This window comes from Podarcis raffonei, chromosome 8, assembly GCF_027172205.1.
Source record: "Podarcis raffonei isolate rPodRaf1 chromosome 8, rPodRaf1.pri, whole genome shotgun sequence".
Taxonomy (NCBI): domain Eukaryota; kingdom Metazoa; phylum Chordata; class Lepidosauria; order Squamata; family Lacertidae; genus Podarcis; species Podarcis raffonei.
In genome coordinates, this window is record NC_070609.1 from 3,462,659 (window position 1) to 3,488,256 (window position 25,598).

General features: G+C 49.4%; 1 protein-coding gene across 5 annotated transcripts in view; it reads left to right on the forward strand.

The window, feature by feature from the left end:
- The window catches only part of EML2 (EMAP like 2), a 53,215-nt gene extending 28,304 nt beyond the window's left edge, over nucleotides 1–24,911 (forward strand). For all 5 annotated transcript variants that reach the window (XM_053397650.1, XM_053397648.1, XM_053397652.1 and 2 more), the window contains 11 exons: nucleotides 3,381–3,480; nucleotides 5,984–6,138; nucleotides 8,857–8,982; nucleotides 12,217–12,348; nucleotides 12,627–12,694; nucleotides 14,526–14,614; nucleotides 16,951–17,048; nucleotides 20,727–20,814; nucleotides 21,030–21,125; nucleotides 23,054–23,184; nucleotides 24,535–24,911. In XM_053397650.1, coding sequence (XP_053253625.1) covers nucleotides 3,381–3,480; nucleotides 5,984–6,138; nucleotides 8,857–8,982; nucleotides 12,217–12,348; nucleotides 12,627–12,694; nucleotides 14,526–14,614; nucleotides 16,951–17,048; nucleotides 20,727–20,814; nucleotides 21,030–21,125; nucleotides 23,054–23,184; nucleotides 24,535–24,660 — 1,209 coding nt within the window. In that variant the 3' untranslated portion in view covers nucleotides 24,661–24,911. The remainder of the gene's footprint in view (nucleotides 1–3,380; nucleotides 3,481–5,983; nucleotides 6,139–8,856; nucleotides 8,983–12,216; nucleotides 12,349–12,626; nucleotides 12,695–14,525; nucleotides 14,615–16,950; nucleotides 17,049–20,726; nucleotides 20,815–21,029; nucleotides 21,126–23,053; nucleotides 23,185–24,534) is intronic.
- The last annotated feature ends 687 nt before the right edge of the window (nucleotides 24,912–25,598 follow it).

Sequence of the window (25,598 nt, forward strand, 5' to 3'; positions counted from 1 at the left end):
GTTACCCCATTCAGGACCAGGGAATCCTCCACACCTGCCCGCCTCCTGTCCCCCAAAAACAGTACTTCTGTCTTGTCAGGATTCAACCTCAATCTGTTAGCCGCCATCCATCCTCCAACCGCCTCCAGACACTCACACAGGACCTTCACCACCTTCACTGGTTCTGATTTAAAAGAGAGGTAGAGCTGGGTATCATCCGCATACTGATGAACACCCAGCCCAAACCTCCTGATGATCTCTCCCAGCGGCTGCATGTAAATGTTGAAAAGCATGGGGGAGAGGACAGAACCCTGAGGCACCCCACAAGTGAGAGCCCAGGGGTCTGAACACTCATCCCCCACCACCACTTTCTGAACACGGCCCAGGAGGAAGGAGCGGAACCACTGTATGACAGTGCCCCCAGCTCCCAGCCCCTCAAGACGGTCCAGAAGGATGTTATGGTCGATGGTATCAAACGCCGCTGAGAGATCCAGCAGAACTAGGAAACAGCTCTCACCTTTGTCCCTAGCCCGCCGGAGATCATCAACCAGTGCGACCAAGGCAGTTTCAGTCTGATGAGGCCTGAATCCTGATTGGAAGGGATCCAAATGGTCCGCTTCTTCCAGGCGTGCCTGGAGTTGTTCGGCAACTGCTCGCTCAATCACCTTGCCCAAGAATGGAAGTAGAGGCACCGGTTCCCCTCTCTTCCGCAAAGCACTTTATACGATATACGATATCTTTATTGTCATTGTCCCATGCAGGACAATGCAGGACAATGAAATTGAAAAACTACACAAAACTACATAAAAACTACATAAAACATTCAAAACCCCCTAAAAACTCTGAAACCCCATTTTAAAATACACTATACTATAGAGACCCCTTATGCTGCGTTTTGAACCAGAATTGCTTTTGCGTAGAAACTGTTTCTCAGGCGGCTAGTCCTGGCATTTATAACCCTATACCTTCTTTGCATGGCCATGTGGGGTCAAGGGGGCTGTTCCCCTTCTTTTCTTGGTCAGCCTACTTTCTCCAGACGGGGTAAAACCAGGGAGAAGCCTTGTGCGACTCCGCGAAATGACACCTGTTAAAATACAGGTTTTACAGAGCATTCTAAAGATTTGAAAAATGCACGTCACACGAATTGCTTCAGCAATACAGTGGCTCCTTGGTTCTCAAACTTAATCCGTTCCGGAAGTCCGTTCCAAAACCAAAGCGTTCCAAAACCAAGGCGTGCTTTCCCATAGAAAGTAATGCAAAACGGACTGATCCATTCTGGACTTTTAAAAATAACCCCTAAAACAGCAATTTAACATGAATTTTACTACCTAACGAGACCATTGATCCATAAAATGAAAGCAATAATTAATGTACTGTACTATAAAATAAATAAGACAGTATTGTAGATGATAAAAATTAAAATTATTTTTTTTCCTTACCTGCACTGATGACAGTCATTGTTTGGACGGGAGGCTTTTATCCATTTCTGCAGTCATACAATCAGTCAGTCAATCAGTCAGTAGCTGACCTGGTTTCCACACAGTCACAAAAATGAATTAACCGAAAAAGCCTCAAAAACGAAAATGCAAAATAAATAGCAAAAACAAAAGCGCCAAACTTAATCCGTTCCGGAAGTCCGTTTGACTTCTGAAACGTTCAAAAACCAAGGCGCAGCTTCTGATTGGTGCAGGCGCCCCGGAAACAATAGCCGACAGCCGCATCGGATGTTCAGCTTCCGATAAACGTTCAAAAACCAGAACACTTACTCCAGGTTTTTGGCGTTTGAGAACCAAGGTACCACTGTATTGCTTCAGTGATAACTAACTGCGAGGCCAACTGCGAGGCCCAGGACCTCCATATGCACTGCTCAGTCTTGCGCGCCTAAGGTAATTTGGGCGCTGCTAACGCTGCGGTTTGGCTTCACCCCTGGAAGCGCACTCCATTGCCTTTCGAGACAAACGTATGCCAACCATCCAACATATGACCCAATTGGACCCAGCCACCACCGCTGATTTGCTATGTCCTCTTTATTGCATGTCTACCCTGCCTTTTCCTCACAAGGAACGGTGACGTTCATGGTTCCATTCCTCCTCATTTAATCCCCACAACAACCTTGCGAGGCAGGTTAGGCTGAGAGGGAGTGGCCGGCCCCCTAAGTCACCCAGTGAGCTTCAGGGCCAAGCAGGCATTTGAACCCTCTTCCCTCCCAGGTCCCAGTCCATGGCAAGTCACTAGCTCTCGAATTGCAGACAAGATGGGGGTTTATGCTTCATTTGCTCTTTGGGACGGGGGGGGCACTTTCCCAACCCCACCCAGCCAAACCAGTTGAACCAACTGCTGTGTGTGTGCACATGGTCCTGGAGAACCAGTTCGGATCTGTTTGCTAAAGGGGTTGACTCTTCACCCTTTCTTTCGCAGTGAGTTTTCATGCCCAGGTTTCAATAATAATAAATTTTATTTATACCCTGCCCTCCACAGCCAAGACCGGGCTCAGGGCGGCTAACACCAGGTATAAAAACAAATTGATTGAAATGCAACTTAAAAACAAGATTAAAATACAACATTAAAACATTAAAATACAGCTTCGTTTCAATGGAAACGCAAATCAAAAACTTTTTGGGGGATGAAAGCATCAAGTCTTCACCAAGGCCAACTAGCCAGAATGGTCCTACGTGGGCCGGAAAAAAGCCAGGGAAGTCCCCAAATGGGAATTCCATCACAGGAGGAGAAAGGAAAAAGGAAAGAGGGGGAGGGGATCAAGTGGATTCCAAGCCAAAGGCCAGGCAGAACAACTCTGTCTTACAGGCCCTGTGGAAAGAAATCAGATCCTGCAGGGCTCTGGTTTCATGAGACAGAGCGTTCCACCAGGCTGGAGCCATCACTGAAAAGGCCCTGGCTCTGGTTGAGGCTAATCTGACTTCCTTCCGGGACCTCTAGGGTGTTGCTATTTATGGACCTTAAGGTCCTCCATGGGGCATACCGGGAGAGGCGGTCCTGTAGGTACGAGGGTCCTAGGCCATGAAGGGCTTTAAAGGTCAAGACCAGCACCTTGAACCTGACCCTGTACTCCACCGGGAGCCAGTGCAGTTGGTAAAGCACTGGATGAATGTGATCCCACAGCGAGGACCCTGTAAGGAGCCTTGCCGCGGCATTCTGCAACCGCTGGAGTTTCTGGGACAGCTTCAAGGGCAGCCGCGCGAAGAGCAAATTACAGTAGTCAAGCCCGGAGGTGACCATTGCATGGATCACTGTGGCCAGATTGGGGTGGGAAAGGTGCTGTTGTCTTGCTGGCCAGCTCTCCTTAGAAGCGGGGTGAAGTGGGAGCTGCAGGTTGGATTTGGGGTGGGTTTCCTGCCCCATCTCCTCTCTGTTTTTGAGGCTCACCTGTTTTTCTTCCACAGAAACACGAGAAGCCCAAATATGTCCTGTGTGTGGCTTTCACAGAGAACGGGGACACTGTGACCGGAGATTCCGGGGGGAACCTCTACATTTGGGGGAAAGGTCAGTTTGGGAATTGGGCGAGGAGAGATGGGATTGCGTTGAGGTGCTGCTAAATAGCAGCTCTGTCTGGTTGGGCTGAATCAGTCTAGCTGGGTGCTCTGAGTGTTTCTACACAGCTAAATTTGTGAGTTGCTGCAGGGACAAATAATTATATTACTCTTGCTGAATCCCTCACTCGCCTTTTCTCAATCATGGTTCGTTCCCTATCTCGTACCGACCAGTCACATAACCGTGTTAGCATTTTATTAAGCGCTTGAAAAGGGACGCGGGCGGCGCTGTGGGTTAAACCACAGAGCCTAGGACTTGCCGATCAGAAGGTCGGCGGTTCGAATCCCCGTGACGGGGTGAGCTCCCGTTGCTCAGTCCCTGCTCCTGCCAACCTAGCAGTTCAAAAGCACGTCAAAGTGCAAGTAGATAAATAGGTACTGCTCCGGCAGGAAGGTAAACGGCGTTTCCGTGTGCTGCTCTGGTTTGCCAGAAGCGGCTTAGTCATGCTGGCCACATGAACCGGAAACTGTATGCCGGCTCCCTCGGCCAGTAAAGTGAGATGAGCGCCGCAACCCCAGAGTCGGCCACGACTGGACCTAACGGTCAGGGGTCCCTTTACCTTTTAATATTCCGCTTGCATAATGTTCTTGGAATGAGAAGCATAGGTTCACCGAAGAGATACCTGTCCAGCTTAGCTGCTTTAAAGCGAACTGAGCTGGGGTGGAGGGAGGGAAAGGGAGCCCGCACGCTTTAAAGCAGGAAAGCGGGAGAGGAGAGGAGCCGCTTACACCCGTGTAAGCGACTCCTCTCCCGCTTTGCTGCTTCAAAGTGAGCCGCAGAGGAGGGAAGGAAGGGGAGCCACCACGGATCCTCTGCTCACGACTGCAGCGGGATCCCGCCACCATCTGTAAGCATTCAGTCCATAAGACGCACAGACATTTCCCCTTACTTTTTAGGAGGAAAAAGGTGCGTCTTATGGAGCGAAAAATACGGTAATTCCCAACACTCAGATGCAACGCCAGAAGAAAACACCAAACCAATATCTGGAGGGGCCAAGTGCATTTGGCTCAGGGGGAGAAAAGGGCACCGCCTCTCCTAATAGATTTCTGAAAGAAAGGAATGAGACATTGGGGGAGGTGAATGAGTCCTCTGGTGGGGGGGGGGGGGCTTCTTTCCTTGACCTCCCTTGAGTGCCGCTCTTGCCATCACTTTTTTGATAGAAACTTAAGTTTGGGAAGTGGAGCATAATATTATGGAAAAAGCATTTATTGATTTATTGCATTTATGTTCCACCCTTTTTCACCAAGGTACATGGTGTTGGGATACTGCCAGGGAGATAAAGTCCATCTGAGCCCCCAAGCTCGGTGCCAGACGATCCATCGACCTCCCGTAGTCACGCAGTACCAGCAATTTAGCGACACGAAGCCTCAGGCTTGTGCACACTCTTTCAGCAGAATTCACACAGCAAAAGTTGCACAGCAGGACAGCATATTTACAGTTTATTCAGCGTAGGTCAGAACAAAAGAAGACATGACCGTCTGCTCCGACTGCTCAGGCAAACAGCAGAAAACGAAAGGAACAGACAACATAAACATCCTGTGAGACAGGAAAATACGCAGGCTGTGACACAAACATCCTGCTCCCTTTTAAGGTGGAACGGAAATATCCTAACATATGGTTCCCTCCCCATTTTATCTCCACAAGAACCCTGTGAGGTAGGTTAGGCTGAGAGGCAGTGACTGGCTCCCAAGGTCACCCAGTGAGCCTCATGGCCGAGCAGGGATTCAGGTTCTAGTCTGGCACACCAGCCACTACACAGACTTGACTCTCCTTATGTCATACAGGCTCCGTTGCGTCTCCAGACAGCACTTAGGCCCCTAAGGCACCCTCCCCTATTCAGATGCTTACCTGAGGTTGTGGACTTCATATCCCATCAGCCCCTGGGCCACCACACGGCCATTCTTGCTGCGGGGCTGATGGGAATTGTAGTACAAAACAGCTGGAGGGGAGCAGCAGGTTGGGGAAGGCTTATGGCGGCCTTGCAGATTAATAAATAATAATAATAATAATAATAATAATAATAATAATAATAATAATAATAATAATAATTTATTTACATCCCGCCCTCCCCAGCCGAAGCCAGGCTCAGAGCGGCTAACAACAGTAAAAATAACACAGTTTACATAAAGTCACAATCAATTAATTGAAATACATTCTGAAATCAATTCATTCTAAAATCAATTCAAAATCAAATTAATGGCAACCATTGAGCTAGGTGCTATGAGGATTCCAGAAGGAGGATTATCAGCGCAAGACAAGGCAGGTATACTCAAATATAAGTCCCACTGATGTCAAAGGGACTTGCACCGAAGTAAGCGTGGAAAGGCTTGTAAACTGATGCTGCAGCCCTGTTAGCGAAGCTGGTTTCTATTGCAGAAGAGAAATCCTTTCCAGGTTCTGTCCTGGCCAGGGGGGAAGGTTGTCCCATCTAACAGCGTTGTCCTTTGCCTGGCAGGGGGCAACAGGATTTGCCACGCGGTGCCAGGAGCCCACGAAGGGGGCATCTTCGGCTTGTGCGTGCTGCGGAACGGGACCATCGTCACGGGAGGCGGCCGGGACCGCAGAGTTGTGCTCTGGGGACGGGATTACCAGAAGCTGCAGGAGAACGAGGTATTGCGGCCGGCTGGGTGGAGTCCTGCCTCCTTAGGGTAGCAGCAGTTCATGTCTTGCTTGGACCCAGCCATGGCCGAAGGTGCTGTGGAACGAGGGATCATAGAATCACAGAACTGTAGAATTGGAAGGGGCCACAAAGGCCATCTGTTCCAACCCCCTGCCATGCAGGAACAACACGTAACCAAACAAACCCCTGTGTTGCAAAAAGAACATCAGCAATGTCTAGGCAACACGAAGACCATGTACATACGCAATGTTGTTGTTTAGTCGTTTCGTGGTGTCCGCCTCTTTGTGACCCCCTGGACCAGACCACACCAGGCACTCCTGTCTTCCACTGCCTCCCGCAGTTTGGTCAAACTCATGCTGGTAGCTTCGAGAACACTGTCCCACCATCTCGTCCTCTGTCGTCCCCTTCTCCTTGTGCCCTCCATCTTTCCCAACATCAGGGTCTATTCCAGGGAGTCTTCTCTTCTCATGAGGTGGCCAAAGTCTTGGAGCCTCAGCTTCACGATCTGTCCTTCCAGTGAGCACTCAGGGCTGATTTCCTTCAGAATGGAGAGGTTTGATCTTCTTGCAGTCCATGGGACTCTCAAGAGTCTCCTCCAGCACCACAATATTCCTTCAAACCATAACAAGTACAAAATGAAATCTTCAGTCTCAAAGTCTCTGAAAATCTTTAAATGAAGCGAGGTAGCAGACTTTGTACGATGAAAGACACGCTGTGAAGCTTTGTGTATTCAGCAAATATGACGTCCAACACTGAACAGTGATTCCGGATATTGACTACCGTTTCGTAGAATTCTTTGTCAGCGTGGTGGGAGGATATAGAATTGCTTCATAAACCCACCTTATTTTGAATGAATGTATGTAAATGAAAATACCAAATGCTGTGGAACAGTGCTCATGTAATAATGTAGTCACAGCATTTGATATTTGACGAAGAATTCTACGAAACAGTAGGCAAAGCTTCACAGCTTGTCTTTCATCATACAAAGTCTGGTACCTCACTTCATTTAAAGATTTTCAGAGACTTTGAGACTGAAGATTTCGTTTTGTACTTGTTATGGTTTGAAGGAATTCAATAATAATAATAATAATAATAATAATAATAATAATAATAATAATTTATTATTTATACCCCACCCATTTGGCTGGGTTTCCCCAGCCACTCTGGGCGGCTTCCAACCAAATATTAAAATACAGTAATACTGTAGAATATAATACAATATAAATATAATACAATATAAAGATTGTCTATTGCGTATGTACATGGTCATCGTGTTGCCTAGATATTGCCGATGCAGAAACAACACCCCAGGCCTGCGAGGCGGGACTTCTAGTTTATTGGCACAACTCTAGTAGGGGAAACAGAGGCACAAGAACTTCCTTCCTTGCTGGTTCATGTTACAGAGGTCCTCTAGTTCAGCACCTGACCTTCTGGCAGCTAACAGCCAGCTGCAAATTTATTACTTATACCCGACCCATCTGGCCAGGCCTCCCCAGCCACACTCTGGGTGGCTCCCAACAAGATATTTTGTTGTTTAGTCGTCTTAGTCCTGTTTGACTCTCCGTGACCCCGTGAACCAGCCTTGGAAGCACTCACTTTCTTCACAAAGCTTCTCCATGGAGTTTTCTTGGCAAAATACTGGAGTGGCTTGCCAGTTCCTTCTCCAGGTGGATCACATTTAGTCTAAACTCTCGGTTATGACTTGTCCGTCGTGGGTGGCCCTGCAGGGCATAGCTCATCGCTTCTCTGAGTTATTCAAGCCCCTTCACCACGACAAGGCAGTGATCCAGGACAGGATATTAGAAACACAATAAAAGATCAAACATTAAAAACTTCCCTGTACAGGTCTGCCTTCAGATGTCTTCTAAAAGTCAGATAGTTGTTTATTTCCTTGACATCTGATGGGAGGGCGTTCCACAGGGTGGGCGCCACCACCGAGAAGGCCCTCTGCCTGGTTTGAGAGGTTTACAAATGGTGCAGGATGGCATCTTCTGCTGTTAAACACCCCCCCAGCACTTGCTAGTTGGCAGTGAATTGTCTCTGAACAGAGAGCTTTCACAGTGGTCAGATCTGCCTACAGCTGAAATCTTTTTTAAAAAAATTATAATGCTTTGATTCAATAAGCTCATTTGCTCATGTTTAACCTCAGCGTTGCTTTTTCGGGTACCTATTTGTAAGTATTTTTTTGTTTATTCAGTTAGATAAAGAAGTCTTACAAACAAAAAAATACTTACAAAAATGTGTAAATTATTAAATAATATACAAATAGACCAAGAAATCAAAAGTAAGAATATGTTAAGGTGGGGACAAGATTTAGGTTATGAAACTGAATACAAAGATCGGGTTAAATTTTGGACAAAAAATTATAAATTTTACAGCTTCTTATCGATTGAAAGAAAATTTCATGAAGATGCATCATAGATGGTATATGTCGCCAGACAGGTTGGAAAAATTAAAAAAATCGGGTGATAATAAGTGTTGGAGGTGTAATAGAATGATGGGAACCTTATAGCATATGTGGTGGTCATGCCCGGAAATTAAGAAATATTGGAATGTGATACATGAGGAAATTAAAAAGCTAATAAAAGCATCACATAATAAAAAGCAAATCACCACTTGCAAACTGTTTCGGACGGACGTCTCTGCTAGCCCTGTCTGGGCATCTTCTGTTTTCCCTGAGGGGGGTCTCTGTTTTCCTCTCCCTACAGGTGCCTGAGGGATTTGGGCCAGTGCGCACCATAGCAGAGGGAAAGGGCGACTCGCTCTTTGTGGGCACTACCCGCAACTCAGTGCTCCACGGATCCTTGGCGACTGGCTTCTCCCTCCTAGTGCAGGTAATATAACATACCGTATTTTTCGCTCTATAAGACGCACCAGACCACAAGACGCACCTAGTTTTCGGAGGAGGAAAACAAGAAAAAAAACATTCTGAATCTCAGAAGCCAGAACAGCAAGAGGGATCACTGCGCAGCGAAAGCAGCAATCCCTCTTGCTGTTCTGGCTTCTGGGATAGCTGCGCAGCCTGCATTCGCTCCATAAGACGCACACACGTTTCCCCTTACTTTTTAGGAGGGAAAAAGTGAGTCTTATAGAGCAAAAAATACGGTAATAATAATATTATTTATACCCCGCTGGCTGAGTTTCCCCAGCCACTCTGGGCGGCTCCCAATCAAATGTTAAAAACAACACAGCATTAAATATTAAAAACTTCCCTGAACAGGGCTGCCTTCAGATGTCTTTTAAAGATAAGATTATTTCACATCTGGGGGGAGGGTGTTCCACAGGGCAGGCGCCACCACCGAGAAGGCCCTCTGCCTGGTTCCCTGTAACCTCACTTCTCACAGGGAGGGAACTGCCAGAAGGCCCTCGGAGCTGGACCTCAGTGTCTGGGCAGAATGATGGGGGTGGAGACGCTCTTTCAGGTATACAGGTAAGGAGGAGGGCAGCTACTGCGCAGGTTTATGTCTGGATTTGAAGAGGTGTGGTGACTGGGATCACAGATGTACCACTGGGCTGACTGATAAGGACCCTAAAAGAGCTCTGCCGGATTAGGCCAATGGCCCTTCTGAACCAGTGTCCTGTTCTCACAGTGGCCAACCAGGTGCCCCAAGGGGAAATCTGCAAGCCGGACCCGAGTGCGAGAGCGGGTCTCCTCTGCTGTGCTGTCCAGCAACTGGCGTTGCTCCCTCCAACTGTGGAGGCCTTCATCATGGAGCCTTCATCACGGCTAGTAGCCATCAATAGCCCTCTCCTCCTCCATGAATTTATCTAATCTTCATTTAAAGCCATCCTTCTTGGTGGCCATCGCTGCCTCCTGTGGCAGGAGTTCCATAGGAAAACATTTCCCAAGAAACAGATAAAAGTTCCTTTAAGTTTTAAAGAGAGTTCCAGAATTTTCTTTAGTAGCATTCGTGGCTTGATGGGTGTCAGCTGCAGGTGTGGATAAAGGGAGGAAGTTGCAGGCTGCAATTTCAGCACGAGGAAAACACACATACGCACGCTGAGTTATACTGTGCTGGAGAGATATATTTAATTTTTTTATTTAATTTATTTTTTATACCCCCCCCCATCTGACTGGGTCTCCCCAGCCACTCTGGGCGGCCTCCAACAGAATATCAAAAACAATACAGCGTCAGACATTAAAAACTTCCCTAAACAGGGCCGCCTTCAGGTGTCTTTTAAAAGTAAAATAGTTGTTTATTGCCTTGACATCTGCTGGGAGGGCGTTCCACAGGGCAGGCGCCACCACCGAGAAGGCCCTATGTCTGGTTCCCTGTAACTTGGCTTCTCGCAGGGAGGGAACCGCCAGAAGGCCCTCGGAGCTGGACCTCAGTGTCCGGGCAGAACGATGGGGGTGGAGATGCTCCTTCAGGTATCCTGGGCCTTTGAGGCCGTTTAGGGCTTTCAAGGTCAGCACCAACACTTTGAATTGTGCTCGGAAACGTACTGGGAGCCAATGACGATCTTTCATGACCGGTGTTATGGGGTCTCGGCAGCCACTCCCAGTCCCCAGTCTAGCTGCCGCATTCTAGATTAGTTGCAGTTTCTGGGTCACCTTCAAAGGTAGTCCCATGTAGAGCGCATTGCAGTAGTCCAAGTGGGAGATAACCAGAGCATGCACCACTCTGGCGAGACAGTCCGCAGGCAGGGAGGATCTCATCCTGCGTACCAGATGGAGCTGGTAGACAGCTGCCCTGGACACAGAATTGACCTGCGCCTCCATGGACAGCTGTGAGTCCAAAATATAGAAGGCATGTAAATGGTTTGTATATATTTGTAACAAATGGTTGTGCAACCAGTCAAGCAATAAAGAAGCTCTTGACTGAGGAATTTGACCAGGACTCCTTGTCATCTGCCTCCGGGGAAATATTCAGCTATAAACAGTGAGAAGTGGTTTTGCCGAGGTGCCACCACGCAAGCAGAAAGCGCAGCCAAAGTGTGTGTGGGCGGTAACCTCTAATACCATAAACTAGCCATGCGCTGCGTGAGAAAGGGCTTCCTTTTCCCTGCCCTGACTCCTCCAACAGCACAAATCAAGCACCAACTAGTTCTAGAGCAGGGGTGGCCAACTCTCAATAGACTGCGATCTACTTTCAGAATTATAAACTGGCAGCGATCTACCTTTACCTAATATTCCGCTTGCATGATGTTCTTGGGGGGTTCAGCTCAAAGTTGTTGAGATTTTATAGGGAGGAGAAGAGCCCTGTTTTTTGGGGGGGGTTATAAAATAAGCTTTCAGGCGGGGTTCCGTTTTTTGGGGGGTTAAAAGCAAGGGACATGGGTGGCGCTGTGGGTTAAACCACAGAGCCTTGGCTTGCCGATCAGAAGGTCGGCGGTTCGAATCCCCGCGACGGGGTGAGCTCCTGTTGCTCGGTCCCAGCTCCTGCCCACCTAGCAGTTCAAAAGCACGTCAAAGTGCAAGTAGATAAATAGGTACCGCTCCGGCGGGAAGGTAAATGGTGTTTCCGTGCGCTGCTCTGGTTCTCCAGAAGTGGCTTAGTCATGCTGGCCACATGACCCAGAAGCTGTACGCCGGCTCCCTCGGCCAGTAAAGCGAGATGAGCGCCACTACCCCAGAGTCTTCCGCGACTGGAGCGAATGGTCAGGGGTCCATTTACCTTTAAAGGCAAGGGAAAAAGGGGTAAAGTCACTCACAAAAAGATTGCTATGGATCAAAACAGCAGCACAGAGAAATCTCCGCCTTCCCTTCCAGAGATCATACAACAATGGAGGGCAGGAATCAGGTTTAGTGACGCTAAGGAAAGGGAGCCAGAGATCGACCGCGATCTACCAAAACCTCGCAGGGATCTACCAGTAGATTGCGACCGACCTGTTGGACATCCCTGTTCTAGAGTGATGAGAGAGGGAGAAAAGTTTTTCTCTCTACACTTTCGCCATGAAAAAATGGTGAATAATTGTACGAACTTGCACCTTGTCGCCTCTTACTCCAAACTATTAAAAAAAGTCCCAAATGCTGCAGTCTTCCTTCAACGGACGACCCTTGATAGTTTTGCTTGCAGTGGGAGACCTGGGTGACCGTAGTCTTCCTCTCTCTCCCTTTTCCCCAGGGACACACGGAAGAACTTTGGGGCCTGGCCACCCACCCGGCTTTGGACCAGTTCCTGACCTGCGGGCAAGACAAGCAGGTTCACCTGTGGAGCGTGGCCACCCACCAGCCCCTGTGGAGCAAGGGGATCAAGGTGGGTTCTTGTGCCGGGTGGGGGGCAGAGGGGAGGACTGGGTTGGGCATTCCGTGGGGGGTTCTATGTGAGGCTGAGGATGGGGGGGGTCTTGTCCTCTGGGCAGTCCAGGACCTCCAGACACACTGCCCAGGCTTGCGCCCCAGGGAGATCACTTGGGTGATGCCAATGCAGTTCCGTGGGATCCCTCCCTCCCCAATTCCCTGGTGACATAAAATGGTTCCCATGCTTAGTGCTATACATCCCATAATTGCACTTCCTTTCTCTGTCTCCTGCAGGACGCAGCTCGCTCGGCTGGATTCCATCCCAGCGGTTCTGTTCTAGTGGTGGGCACTGTAACTGGCAGGTAATTATTATTATTTACAGTGGTACCTCAGGTTACAGATGCTTCAGGTTACAGACTCTGCTAACCCAGAAATAGTACCTCGGGTTACGAACTTTGCTTTAGGATGAGAACAGAAATCGCACCGCAGCAGCGGGAGGCCCCATTAGCTAAAGTGGTACCTCAGGTTAAGAACAGTTTCAGGTTAAGAACGGACCTCCGGAACGAATTAAGTATGTAACCAGAGGTACCACTGTATTAGAAATACAAAACAAGAACACAAAATTCGTAATAAAACGAAGCACATTTAAAAGGCTGTAGAATGTTAACCAGCCGAAAGCCCTAAAGAGAAACATTTTCTCCTGGCGCCTGGAGATACGTAACGAACATGCCAAGCGAGAGATTAGACCTGGGTCCTTCTGCATGTAAGGCAGGTGTCCCCCCCTCTGAGGAGGAGTTTGGATTTGATATCCCGCTTTATCACTACCCAAAGGAGTCTCAAAGCGGCTAACATGCTCCTTTCCCTTCCTCCCCCACAACAAACACTCTGTGAGGTGAGTGGGGCTGAGAGACTTCAGAGAAGTGAGACTGGCCCAAGCTCACCCAGCAGCTGCAGGTGGAGGAGCGGAGACGCGAACCCGGTCCCCCAGATTACGAGTCCACCGCTCTTAACCACTACACCACACTGGCTCTCTGGCCCTTCCCCAAAATCAGTCCAACAGATATGATTATTATTTTATCTCTGGGGAGTCTCTTCCTCCTCTCCTGTCCTGCCACCACACAGCCAAAGAAACGGTCGCGTGTTGCTTAGCACCTCCAAGGCACACTCACTCTCCATCCTACGAAAGAGAGCGCTTCTGGACCCACAACTTAGATACTGGAAGCAGGGAAGGTGCAGTGTTATGGTTCTGGACAGTCAAGAGTTAACACTCCAGGAGAGTTCTTATTAACGGGGTGCACTGCCCACATGACCTGGGCATTTTCCTTTGATCTGTGCTCTCTGGGGGCTGCTGAGAGCAGTCTGTCTGAGAATGTGAGCAAGGTAGTTCCGTTTTGTTAGAGACAGAAAGCTGCGAACATGCAGCTAGATTCTGTAGGTTTTTCTTTTCTGTTTTTGCATGCTTCTAAATAAAGAGTGATGGGACGCGGGTGGCGCTGTGGGTTAAACCACAGAGCCTAGGACTTGCCGATCAGAAGGTCGGCAGTTCGAATCCCTGCGACAGGGTGAGCTCCCGTTGCTCGGTCCCTGCTCCTGCCAACCTAGCAGTTCGAAAGCACACCAAAAAGTGCAAGTAGATAAATAGGTACCGCTCCGGCGGGAAGGTAAACGGCGTCTCCGTGCGCTGCTCTGGTTCACCAGAAGCGGCTTAGTCCTGCTGGCCACATGACCCGGAAGCTGTACGCCGGCTCCCTCGGCCAGTAAAGCGAGATGAGCGCCGCAACCCCAGAGTCGGCCACGACTGGACCTAATGGTCAAGGGTCCCTTTACCTTTACCTAAATAAAGAGTGTTAGATTAGAAGCACTGGTGTCGAGCTGAGTTATTGAAGACACCACGTCGACACGGACAAAGCCATTTTACGCCGCGTGTGAACTCTGCTACTATCCGGCAACTGAGAAGAGTGGCAGCGCGCTAGTGGAAGCGTGTGGGCGCCATTGAAGTTTGCCGGAGTGGCAATAAATCAAATTTATTGCAGTGCCGTTGCAGCAAGACTCAGTGGGTCAAAGGATTTACGACCCACAAACTTCAACATGCAGAAATCCAGCTTGCGACGCTGTTCTCTGCTTTGATCCCGGCATCTTCAGCTGCTCTGACCTCCTGGAAAACTTTCCCCTCCCCTCTCTGCTTCACTTCAGGTGGCTGGTGCTGGACACGGAGACCCGAGATCTGGTGACCATTCACACGGATGGAGGGGAGCCCATTTCTGTGGTCAGCTTCTCCCCAGGTAGGAAATGTGGGGGGGGGGAGAGGGGTACGGAGGGAGGAGCCAAGAGGTGGGTTTGGAAGGAAGGTTGCGGCAGAATCCTACCGGGATCTGTTGGTTTGTCTTTGGGTTTAGCTGATGCTGTTGTTGTTGTTGAATTGTGATCTCCGCAAGTAGCATTTTTTCCGCCTGGGAAAGGCAAGCAGAGCATTCGCTGTTAAGATAGGAGGGCATCTCCTTTTGGTTCATTCCTCCATTCTTGATGGAAGGAGTGTAAAGAGCTTTGGATCAGACCAAAGATTTGGCTAGTTGGCCGGTGGGAGAGGGCGTCCAGTCTCCCAGTGACCAGCCGAATGCCTATGGGAGCCCACAAGTAGAACCCTCCTGTGATTCCCAGCAAAAAATTATTATTATTATTATTATTATTATTATTATTATTATTATTATTAGGATTTATATACCGCCCTATACCCGGGTGTCTCAAGGCAGTTCACAGAATAAAATCAAGATATAAAACCACAAAATACCTAATAGAAATAAAAACCATGTAATAGCCCGTCCCCCCCCCCAAAAAAACACATTTTAAAAGGGCATAGGATGTCAATCAGGTCAACCAAAGGCCTGGTTAAAAAGGAATGTTTTTGCCTGGCACCTCAAGGTATATAATGAAGGCACCAGGCAAACTTGCCTGGGGAGAGCATTCCACAAATGGGGAGCCACTGCAGAAAAGGCCCTGTTCTTGTGTTGCCACCCTCCAGACCTCTCGCGGAGGAGGCACACGAAGGAGGGCCTCAGAAGATGATCTCAGGGTCCGGGTAGGTTCATATGGAATGAGGCGGTCCTTGAAGTATTGCGGTCCTGAGCCGTTTAAGGCTTTATAGGTCAAAACCAGCACTGTGAATTGGGCCCAGAAGCTAACTGGTAGCCAGTGCAGTCAGACCAGGATCAGTGTAATATGTTCAAACCATCTTGCTCCAGTGAGCAACCTGGCCGCTGAATTCTGCACCAGCTGAAGTTTCCGAACCGTCTTCAGAGGAAGCCCTACTTATAATACGATGGGATTTGTAGGGACACTGAATGATGAGATATGTTGTTGCACTGTTCAATTTGTTTTTAACAACGCTTATGCGATTTTCTTTTCTTTTGGATGGCAGCTAACAGATTGAGGTTGAATCCTGACAAGACAGAAGTACTGTTTTTGGGGGACAGGGGGCGGGCGGGTGTGGAGGACTCCCTGGTCCTGAATGGGGTAACTGTGCCCCTGAAGGACCAGGTGCGCAGCCTGGGAGTCATTTTGGACTCACAGCTGTCCATGGAGGCGCAGGTCAAATCTGTGTCCAGGGCGGCTGTTTACCAGCTCCATCTGGTATGCAGGATGAGACCCTCCCTGCCTGTGGACTGTCTCACCAGAGTGGTGCATGCTCTGGTTATCTCTTGCTTGGACTACAGCAATGCGCTCTACGTGGGGCTACCTTTGAAGGTGACCCGGAAACTGCAACTAATCCAGAATGCAGTAGCTAGACTGGTGACTGGGAGCGGCCACCGGGACCACATAACACCGGTCCTGAGAGATCTGCATTGGCTCCCAGTACGTTTCCGAGCACAATTCAAAGTGTTGGTGCTGACCTTGAAAGCCCTAAATGGCCTCAGTCCAGTATACGTGAAGGAGCGTCTCCACCCCATTGTTTTGCCCGGACACTGAGGTCCAGCTCCGAGGGCCTTCTGGCGGTTCCCTCCCTGCGAGAAGCGATGTTGCTGGGAACCAGGCAGGTGGCCTTCTCTGTAGTGGCACCTGCGCTGTGGAACGCCCTCCCATCAGGTGTCAAGGCAATAAACAACTATTTTACTTTTAAAAGACAACTGAAGGCAGCCCTGTTTAGGGAAGTTTTTAATGTCTGATGCTTTATTGCTTTTAATATTTGGTTGGAAGCCACCCACAGTGGCTGGGGAAACCCAGCCAGATGGGCGGGGTATAAATAATAAATTGTTATTGTTATTGTTACTATTCCGGGTTGGGAATATTCTCCGGGACCTTTTCAGTGGAAAGCAATGTTCAAATATTACAAGAAAAACTAAGCCTATTGGAACTGACTCCTTCGGAAGGTGGTGGACTCTCCTTCCTTACAGGTTTTTAAATATAGGTTGGATGTCTGTCCGTCACGGATGCTTCAGCTGAGATTCCTGCATTGCAGGGGGTTGGACAGGATGACCCTCGGGGTCCCTTCCAACTCTACCACTCTCTGATTCTAAGTGTGCACTGGAGACTAAAAATTCTGAGCTGCATTGAGACCCCCATTTTGCCTTCCAGTGTCTGCCCACCCCTCCAGTCCCCTGACTCTTGCTTTTGTGCTTTGCAGATGGCAAATACTTGGCTCTGGGCTCCCACGACAACTTTGTCTACATCTACCTGGTTTCTGAGGGTGGCAGGAAGTATGGGCGCGTCGGCAAGTGTTCGGTGAGTGGAGGCAGAACCAAAGACAGAACTGCATTCTGCCCAGAAAGATTTCCTTCCTTCCTTCCTTCCTCCCTTGACTTCCTTTCACCCAAAGGCTACAACATCCAAAACACCACGTTTAAAAACAACTTACAATCACAATATAAGGCGGGTGCTAAAGATACACAAAAAGGGACATGGGTGGCGCTGTGGGTTAAACCACAGAGCCTAGGACTTGCCGATCAGAAGGTTGGTGGTTCGAATCCCCACGACGGGGTGAGCTCCCGTTGCTCGGTCCCTGCTCCTGCCAACCTAGCAGTTCGAAAGCACGTCAAAGTGCAAGTAGATAAATAGGTACCACTCCGGCGGGAAGGTAAACGGCGTTTCCGTGTGCTGCTCTGGTTCGCCAGAAGCGGCTTAGTCCTGCTGGCCACATGACCTGGAAGCTGTACGCCAGCTCCCTCGGCCAGTAAAGCGAGATGAGCGCCGCAACCCCAGAGTCGGTCACGACTGGACCTAATGGTCAGGGATCCCTTTACCTTTACCTTAAAGATTCACAGTGGACACTCGGGTTGCGAACGTGATCTGTGCGGGAGGCACGTCTGCAACCCACAGCACAGTGTCTGCGCACATGTGGGTTGTGATCTGGTGTTTCTGCGCATGTGCGAGCGCCAAAACCCAGAAGTAACCTGTTCCAGTACTTCCGGGTTTCGGCGTGTCTGTATCCCGAAAACACGCAACCTGAAGCGTCTGTAACCCGAGGTATGACAATACACCTCAAGTGCTGAAAACAGGCTAAAGAGTTGCGTCTCCAGGGGGTGGAATATTTACACCCCACATTCCTCTAGCCCAGACTTTCCAAAGCAGCTGGCAAAAACTTTGTTGTTGTTGTTTAGTCGTTTAGTCGTGTCCGACTCTTCGTGACCCCATGGACCAGAGCACGCCAGGCACCTCTGTCCTCCACTGCCTCCCGCAGTTTGGTCAAACTCATGCTGGTAACCTCGAAAACACTATCCAACCATCTCGTCCTCTGTCGCCCCCTTCTCCTTGTGCCCTCCATCTTTCCCAGCATCAGTGTCTTCTCCAGGGAGTCTTCTCTTCTCATGAGGTGGCCAAAGTACTGGAGCCTCAGCTTCACGATCTGTCCTTCCAGTGAGCACTCAGGGCTGATTTCATTAAGAATGGATGCGTTTGATCTTTTTGCAGTCCATGGGACTCTCAAGAGTCTTCTCCAGCACCATAATTCAAAAGCATCAATTCTTCGGCGATCAGCCTTCTTTATGGTCCAGCTCTCACTTCCATACATCACTACTGGGAAAACCATGGCTTTAACTATACGGACCTTTGTTGGCAAGGTGACGTCTCTACTTCTCAAGATGCTGTCTAGGCCTGTCATTGCCCTTCTCCCAAGAAGCAGGCGTCTTTTAATTTCGTGGCTGCTGTCACCATCTGCAGTGATCATGGAGCCCAAGAAAGTAAAATCTCTCACTGCCTCCATTTCTTCCCCTTCTATTTGCCAGGAGGTGATGGGACCAGTGGCCATGATCTTCGTTTTTTTGATGTTGAGCCTCAGACCATATTTTGCGCTCTCCTCTTTCACCCAAGTTTTTTACGCAAAAACTTACGTATCGCAAAAGAAACACTCAAAGCTAGTATCAGAAGCAGAAACGTCCCTGTGGCGACATGGCTGAACGGGATCTCTTTGGTCCCCATTTGAGCAGTAGGGTCTGATGTTCAGCTATGAAGTATTTACGGTTGTGCCGGGCATCTTCTGTTTCAGGCACCTCCTGTTGCATCCTTGTAAGGCGGTCTTCGCCAACCTGGTGCCCTCCATTATGTTTTGGACCGCAACTCTCATCAGCTCCAGCGACGATGCTGGCTGGGGGCTGATGGGAACTGTTGTTGTTGTTTAGTCGTGTCTGCCACTTTGTGACCCCCCCTGGACCAGAGCACGCCAGGCACTCCTGTCTTCCACTGCCTCCCGCAGTTTGGTCAAACTCATGCTGGTAGCTTCGAGAACACTGTCCCACCATCTCGTCCTCTGTCGTCCCCTTCTCCTTGGGCCCTCCATCTTTCCCAACATCAGGGTCTTCTCCAGGGAGTCTTCTCTTCTCATGAGGTGGCCAAAGTCTTGGAGCCTCAGCTTCACGATCCGTCCTTCCAGTGAGCACTCAGGGCTGATTTCCTTCAGAATGGAGAGGTAGGATCTTCTTGCAGTCCATGGGACTCTCAAGAGTTTCTTCCAGCACCAGAATTCAAAAGCATCCATTCTTCGGCGATCAGCCTTCTTTATGGTCCAGCTTTCACTTCCATACATCACGACTGGGAAAACCATAGCTTTATATCGAGGGCACCAGTCTGACAAAGGCTGCCATATTAAGGTAGCAAAACACTGTAATATTGCAATTGGGCAGCAGAGGGAGCTGCTTTGTCAGATTTAGGGGTCCAGCCAGCCGTACAGTATGTCTTTTTTTATATAAAAAAATTTATCCTTTTGAAAAATGGATAATGGTTTGTGGCGCTTCACTCCTCTGGGCAGGTACGGCTGTCCACAACAGCCTGATTTCCTGGGCTTTTTTTGACTTGGCCCCAGAAGATGCTGAACAACATGAGCCTCTGGCCATGCGCAGAGTGTCTACCTCATCTGGGCACAGCGAGGAGATTAGCAGGGCACACAGTGGCCGTGAGCACCAGGGTCCTTTGCCTTGAACGGAAATAGAACGCTCTGGGCTCAGTTGGTTAGACCGTGGGGCTGATAGTGCCAACGTCGCAGGTTCGATCCCTTTATGGGACAACTGCATAATCTTGCATTGCAGGGGGGTTGGACTGAATGATCCTTCGGGGTCCCTTTCAAGTCAATGATTCTGTGGTTTCTAAAGGGGTTGTAGAGCATCAAATAATAATAATAATAATAATAATAATAATAATTTTTTATTTATACCCCGCCCTTCCAGGTTCAAAAACTGGGCTCAGGGCGGCTAACAACAAATTTAGAACACTTTAAAACACTTAATTATAAAAGCAGCACAAAATACAGTATAAAAACATGAATAACAATAAAAATAAAAAATCAATCAGATAATCCCCAGGGCTAGCTGGCTGAATTGGTCCTACTTGGGCCAGCGAGGAGACCAGGGGAGAATTAGCTGTGGGATCCCAGAGCGTGTGATCTTCATAAAAGGGGAGGGGGAAGGAAGAGAAGGGGGGGGGGAGATCAGGCTGAATTCAAATTAAAGGCCAGGCGGAATAGCTCTGTCTTACAGGCCCTGAGGAAGGAGGTTAAATCCTGCAGGGCCCTGGTCTCCTGGGACAGAGCATTCCACCAGGTCAGAGCCATCACCGAAAAGGCCCTGGTCCTGGTGGAGGATAATCTGACTTCCTTAGGGCCCGGGACCTCTAAACTGTGGTTATGCATGGACCTTGAGGTCCTCTGCGGGGCAGACCAGGAGAGGCGGTCCCGTAGGTACGAGGGCCCTAAGCCACAAAGGACTTTAAAGGTCAAGACGGGCATCTTGAACCTGACCCTATACTCCACCAGGAGCCAGTGCGACTGGTAAAGCACTGGGTGAATATGCTCTCTTGGCAGGGACTCTGTGAGGAGCCTCGGGGTTATGTGTGTAACAGGAAGTGTTCCCCTTGCAGGTGTGTGTGTGTGTCTGTCTGTCAATCAATCAATCTAAAATCTCCCCTTTGCTCTAGGGCCACTCCAGTTTCATCACCCATCTGGACTGGGCCTTTGACAGCAGCTGTTTGGTCACCAATTCTGGCGATTACGAAATCCTGTACTGTAAGTATAGAGTTTGGGTTCTTTTTCTTAGCGCCACCTTTGCGCTGGGAGAGGGACTAGGAGGCGTCCTCCTTATCAGACGATCTCCTTTAGAGTCTGTTTCCACAATCTGCGATCTCTGCAGGAGGAACAGCCCAGGTTCTGATGGCATTACGTGCTTTACATTTTCTTGTCTCTGTCTCCTTCCTCCTTCTGCTCCTGCTCCCTCCCTACAGGGGACCCCTCCACCTGCCGCCAGATCACCAGCGCTGAGGCCGTCCGCAACATGGACTGGGCCACGGCCACCTGCGTCCTGGGCTTTGGGGTCTTTGGTGAGTGTCTGGGCGGGTGGTGTGAGCAAGAAATATAATAATAATAATAATAATAATAATAATAATAATAATAATAATAATTTATTTTTTATACCCTGCCCATCTGGCTGGGCTTCCCCAGCCACTCTGGGCGGCTTCCAACAAAATATTAAAATGCAGTAATGCATCAAACGTTAAAAGCTAAACAGGGCTGCCTTCAGAAAGGCTCTGCGGGGCTCCCAAAACCAAGGCACACACTTCATCCTTTAACCCCCTCAGACAGGATGATGCCCTTGGCTCCGCCCAGAAGCACAAATGCAAGAAATAATAAAAACAATAATTATTTATATTCCACCCCTCTGGCTGGCCAGGGGTCAGGGCTCTCCCACGTCCTCTTCTTAATAAATGATTTCTTTTGTTTTCAAACTGTGAAAACACCGGGAAGCAACCCCCTGGTTACTGCTAAACCAGGCAGAATAGGATATGCCAAATGCCCCTTACAGACCGCCCCCCCCACTCCTGCCAGTCCTTTCAGCCATGCGGGTGGTTGGCCCAGCGAGCAATGGAAGGTTTTCGTTTGGGCATTGCAGGTTACGATGCACAAAAGGGGAAAATGGGATGGGTTGACGGGATGTTACAACTTCTTTCTCCTGTATAATAATAATAATAATAATAATAATAATAATAATAATAATAATTTTATTTATATCCCACTCTCCCCAGCCGAAGCCGGGCTCAGAGCGGCTAACAACAATAAAAGTAACACAGCATTCTAAAATCAATTCATTCTAAAATCAATTCAGAATCAAATTAACCATTGGGCTAGAGTTCTGTGAGGATTACCAAAGGAGGGAGTCAGACTGTGCCTTGGCCAAAGGCCTGGCGGAACAGCTCTGTCTTGCAGGCCCTGCGGAAAGATGTCAAGTCCCGCAGGGCCCTAGTCTCCTGTGACAGAGCGTTCCACCAGATCGGAGCCACAGCCGAAAAGGCCCTGGCTCTGGTTGAGGCCAACCTAACCTCCCTGTGGCCTGGGATCTCCAATATGTTTTTATTTGAAGACCGTAAGGTCCTCCGTGGGACATACCAGGAGGGGCGGTCCCATAGGTACGAGGGTCCTGGGCCGTATAGGGCTTTAAAGGGAAGCTTTTTAATGTTTGATGTTTCGATTTGTTTCTATATATGTTGGAAGCCGCCCAGAGTGGCTGGCGCAACCCAGTCGGATGGGCGGCGTACAAATAAGAAAATTATTACAGTTGTACCTTGGTTGTCGAACACCTTGCGACTCAGATGTTTTGGCTCCTGAACGCTGCAAACCCGGAAGTGAGTGTTCCAGTTTGCGAACATTCTTTGGAACGTCCGACGGGGCTTCTATAGCTTCTGATCGGCTGCAGGAGCTTCCGGCAGCTGATCAGAAGCCGCAATTTGGTTTCTGAACATTTTGGAAGTCAAACGGACTTCTGGAACGGATTCGCTTCTACTTCTAAGGTTGTTGTTGTTTAGTCATTTAGTCGTCTCTGCCTCTTCGTGACCCCCTGGACCAGAGCACGCCAGGCACTCCTGTCTTCCACTGCCTCCTGCAGTTTGGTCAAACTCATGCTGGTAGCTTGGAGAACACTGTCCCACCATCTCGTCCTCTGTCGTCCCCTTCTCCTTGTGCCCTCCATCTTTCCCAACATCAGGGTCTTTTCCAGGGAGTTTGTCCATGGAGTTTTCTTGGCAGGGACACTGGAGTGGCTTGCCGGTTCCTCCTCCAGGTGGATCACATTTGGTCAAAACTCTCCACTATGACCTGTCCATCTTGGGTGGCCCTGCAGGGCATAGCTCACAGCTTCTCTGAGTTATTCAAGCCCCTTTGCCACTGCAAGGCAGTGATCCATGAAGGGGACTTCAAAGGCACAACTGTATTATTACTGTTTTTTCCGCCGCTGACTTTTTCTCTGCCCTGCTAGGGATCTGGCCGGAGGGTGCGGACGGCACCGACATCAACGCCGTCTGCCGCTCCCACGACGGGAAGCTCCTGGCGTCTGCCGACGACTTCGGCAAAGTGCACTTGTTCTCCTACCCTTGCTGCCAGCCGCGGGTGAGCCTCCTGCCCCATATCCCCAGGGTCTCTTACCCTCTCGTCTTGCCCCGATCCTTTCCTTCTGCTCTCCTTCTAAGTAACCTGAAAATTGGCAAGGGGCGTCCTGAGACTTCCGCACCAACCTCTCTTGGCTCGTCTCTCTCCCAGTTGCTCGCAGCATCTGCCACTCAACCCTGTCCCCCCCGGTTTCTGCAGTGCCTGCGTGTCTGGGTTGCCCCCCATCCTAGCCCAGTGGTTCTCAAAAAGATTTATCTGGGCCACACCTTCAGAATAAAAATTTGCTCGCAGCACACCGATTTTTTTAATGTAAGAAATACGTTGGAGGACAAAAAGAAACAACTCGTTGAATTATAACAGAGAGCACGACTGCTTTATAATGTTATCACGGGACACACAGCAAATAGAGAAGCGTGCAGCTACCTAAGAACGTGAATCATTCCCCAAATACAATTATAAACAAGCCTATATGTACCTTAAGTATGTAGGCAAACTCAAGGGGAAGTATGAGCTCACTGTTGCTGGGTGATCTCATTTATAGGATGAGATTGTCCTCAGTATCACTCGATGCTCTTGCTCTCGTTTTGAAAAGACAGCTATCCATATTCTGCAGAGGAAAAAGAAACTATACTGTGTTACACTGAAATGTTTAAATGTTTATTAATAATAATACCCCGCTCATCTGGCTGAGTTTCCCCACCCACTCTGGGCGGCTTCCAATCAAGTGTTAAAAACAATACAGCATTAAATATTAAAAACTTCCCTGAACAGGGCTGCCTTCAGATGTCTTTTAAAGATAAGATAGCTGCTTATTTCCTTCACATCTGGTGGGAGGGCGTTCCACAGGGCGGGCGCCACCACCGAGAAGGCCCTCTGCCTGGTTCCCTGTAGCTTTGCTTCTCGCAGGGAGGGAACCGCCAGAAGGCCCTCGGTGCTGGACCTCAGTGTCCGGGCAGAACAATGGGGGTGGAGACGCTCCTTCAGGTATACTGGGCCTTTGAGGCTGTTTAGGGCTTTAAAGGTCAGCACCAACACTTTGAATTGTGCTCAGAAACGTCCTGGGAGCCAATGCAGATCTCTCAGGACCGGTGTTTTGTGGTCCCGGCGGCCACTCCCAGTCACCAGTCTAGCTGCCACATTCTGGATTAATTGCAGTATTTGATTGTCTTGGAATCTCCCTCCCAGCCCCACTTGCCATCCTCGGAGTTACAAGTTTGGTGGATCAGGGGAACGCTGTGGACATAGTGTATCTTGATTTCGGAAAGGCTTTTGACAAGCGGAGCGGCCAGACTTTGTGCGTGGGGTTTTTCCTGCCCTCTCCTGAGACCCCTTTCCTCTCTCTTCCTCCAGGCCCCCAGCCACACGTACAACGGCCACAGCAGCCACGTCACCAACATTGCCTTCCTCCACGACGACAGCCTGCTGCTTTCCACCGGTGGGACCGACACCAGCATCCTCCAGTGGCGTCTCGTCTAGGGGGAGGGCAGGGCAGGGCGGGGGGCAAGCGGGGCTTTTCCCCTCCCAGGGGGAGGGAACGGGGCAACGAGTAGGGTTGGGGGTGGGGTTGGATCCTATTAAACACTTTTTGAGGTTGGGAGTGACAGCAATGTGTCGTGGGGGTGGGAATTGTGGAAAGAGGAAGATTTAAAGAGAGGATACGGCGGAGCTATATTTTACAGACATCTCTATATGAATAATGATAATATATATCCAGATCTATCTCTATATATCTATATTTAAAGGCTGAAGGTTGCACAGGCTGAGAATGTGACGGTGTTGGCGGGGGGCCTGGCTTATTCCCAAATTGTGAGGCAGCCCCTGCTCCCCTCCTTAAAGAAATCACGATAAGGAGAAGCTGCCGCCCGCAGATTTCGCTCTCCTCCCCAGACGTTTGCACTATGGATGTCAAGCAGTTTGAGACCTGCTATGACCGGCGAGGTTTTTGATTCCATCTCCCCCATTCCCTATCCCACCCAGAGCTTTGCAAAGAGGCATCCAGTGAGTCCTTTTTTCACTTTTCCGGACATCCTTCTCCCCCTCCATGAATTTGCTCATCTTCCTTTGAAGCCACCTGTACCCCTCCATCACATTCCCCGAATCGGTGCTTTGGAGAAGGGCTTTCTCTTGTCTGCCCTGGGTTTCCTGCCGGTCCGTTTTCATGCAAAATGGGCCTTGCCCCCCACTTTATGCGTGCAGCCATGAATTAAGACGGCTGCCCTTTCGCACCACGGCATCGGACTTGGCCAGGCTTCCCTAACTGGCTGGGGGATGGTGGGAAATTGTATATTCCTAAACTGACGGAGGGCGCCAGGTTGGAGATGGGTGAATAGCAATATTGGGAGCAGAGGAATCCCTTGTCGCTGTCTGAATCAGAGGGAAAGGAGAGGCGTCCTGGGGAGCTAAGTCTGAGGGCA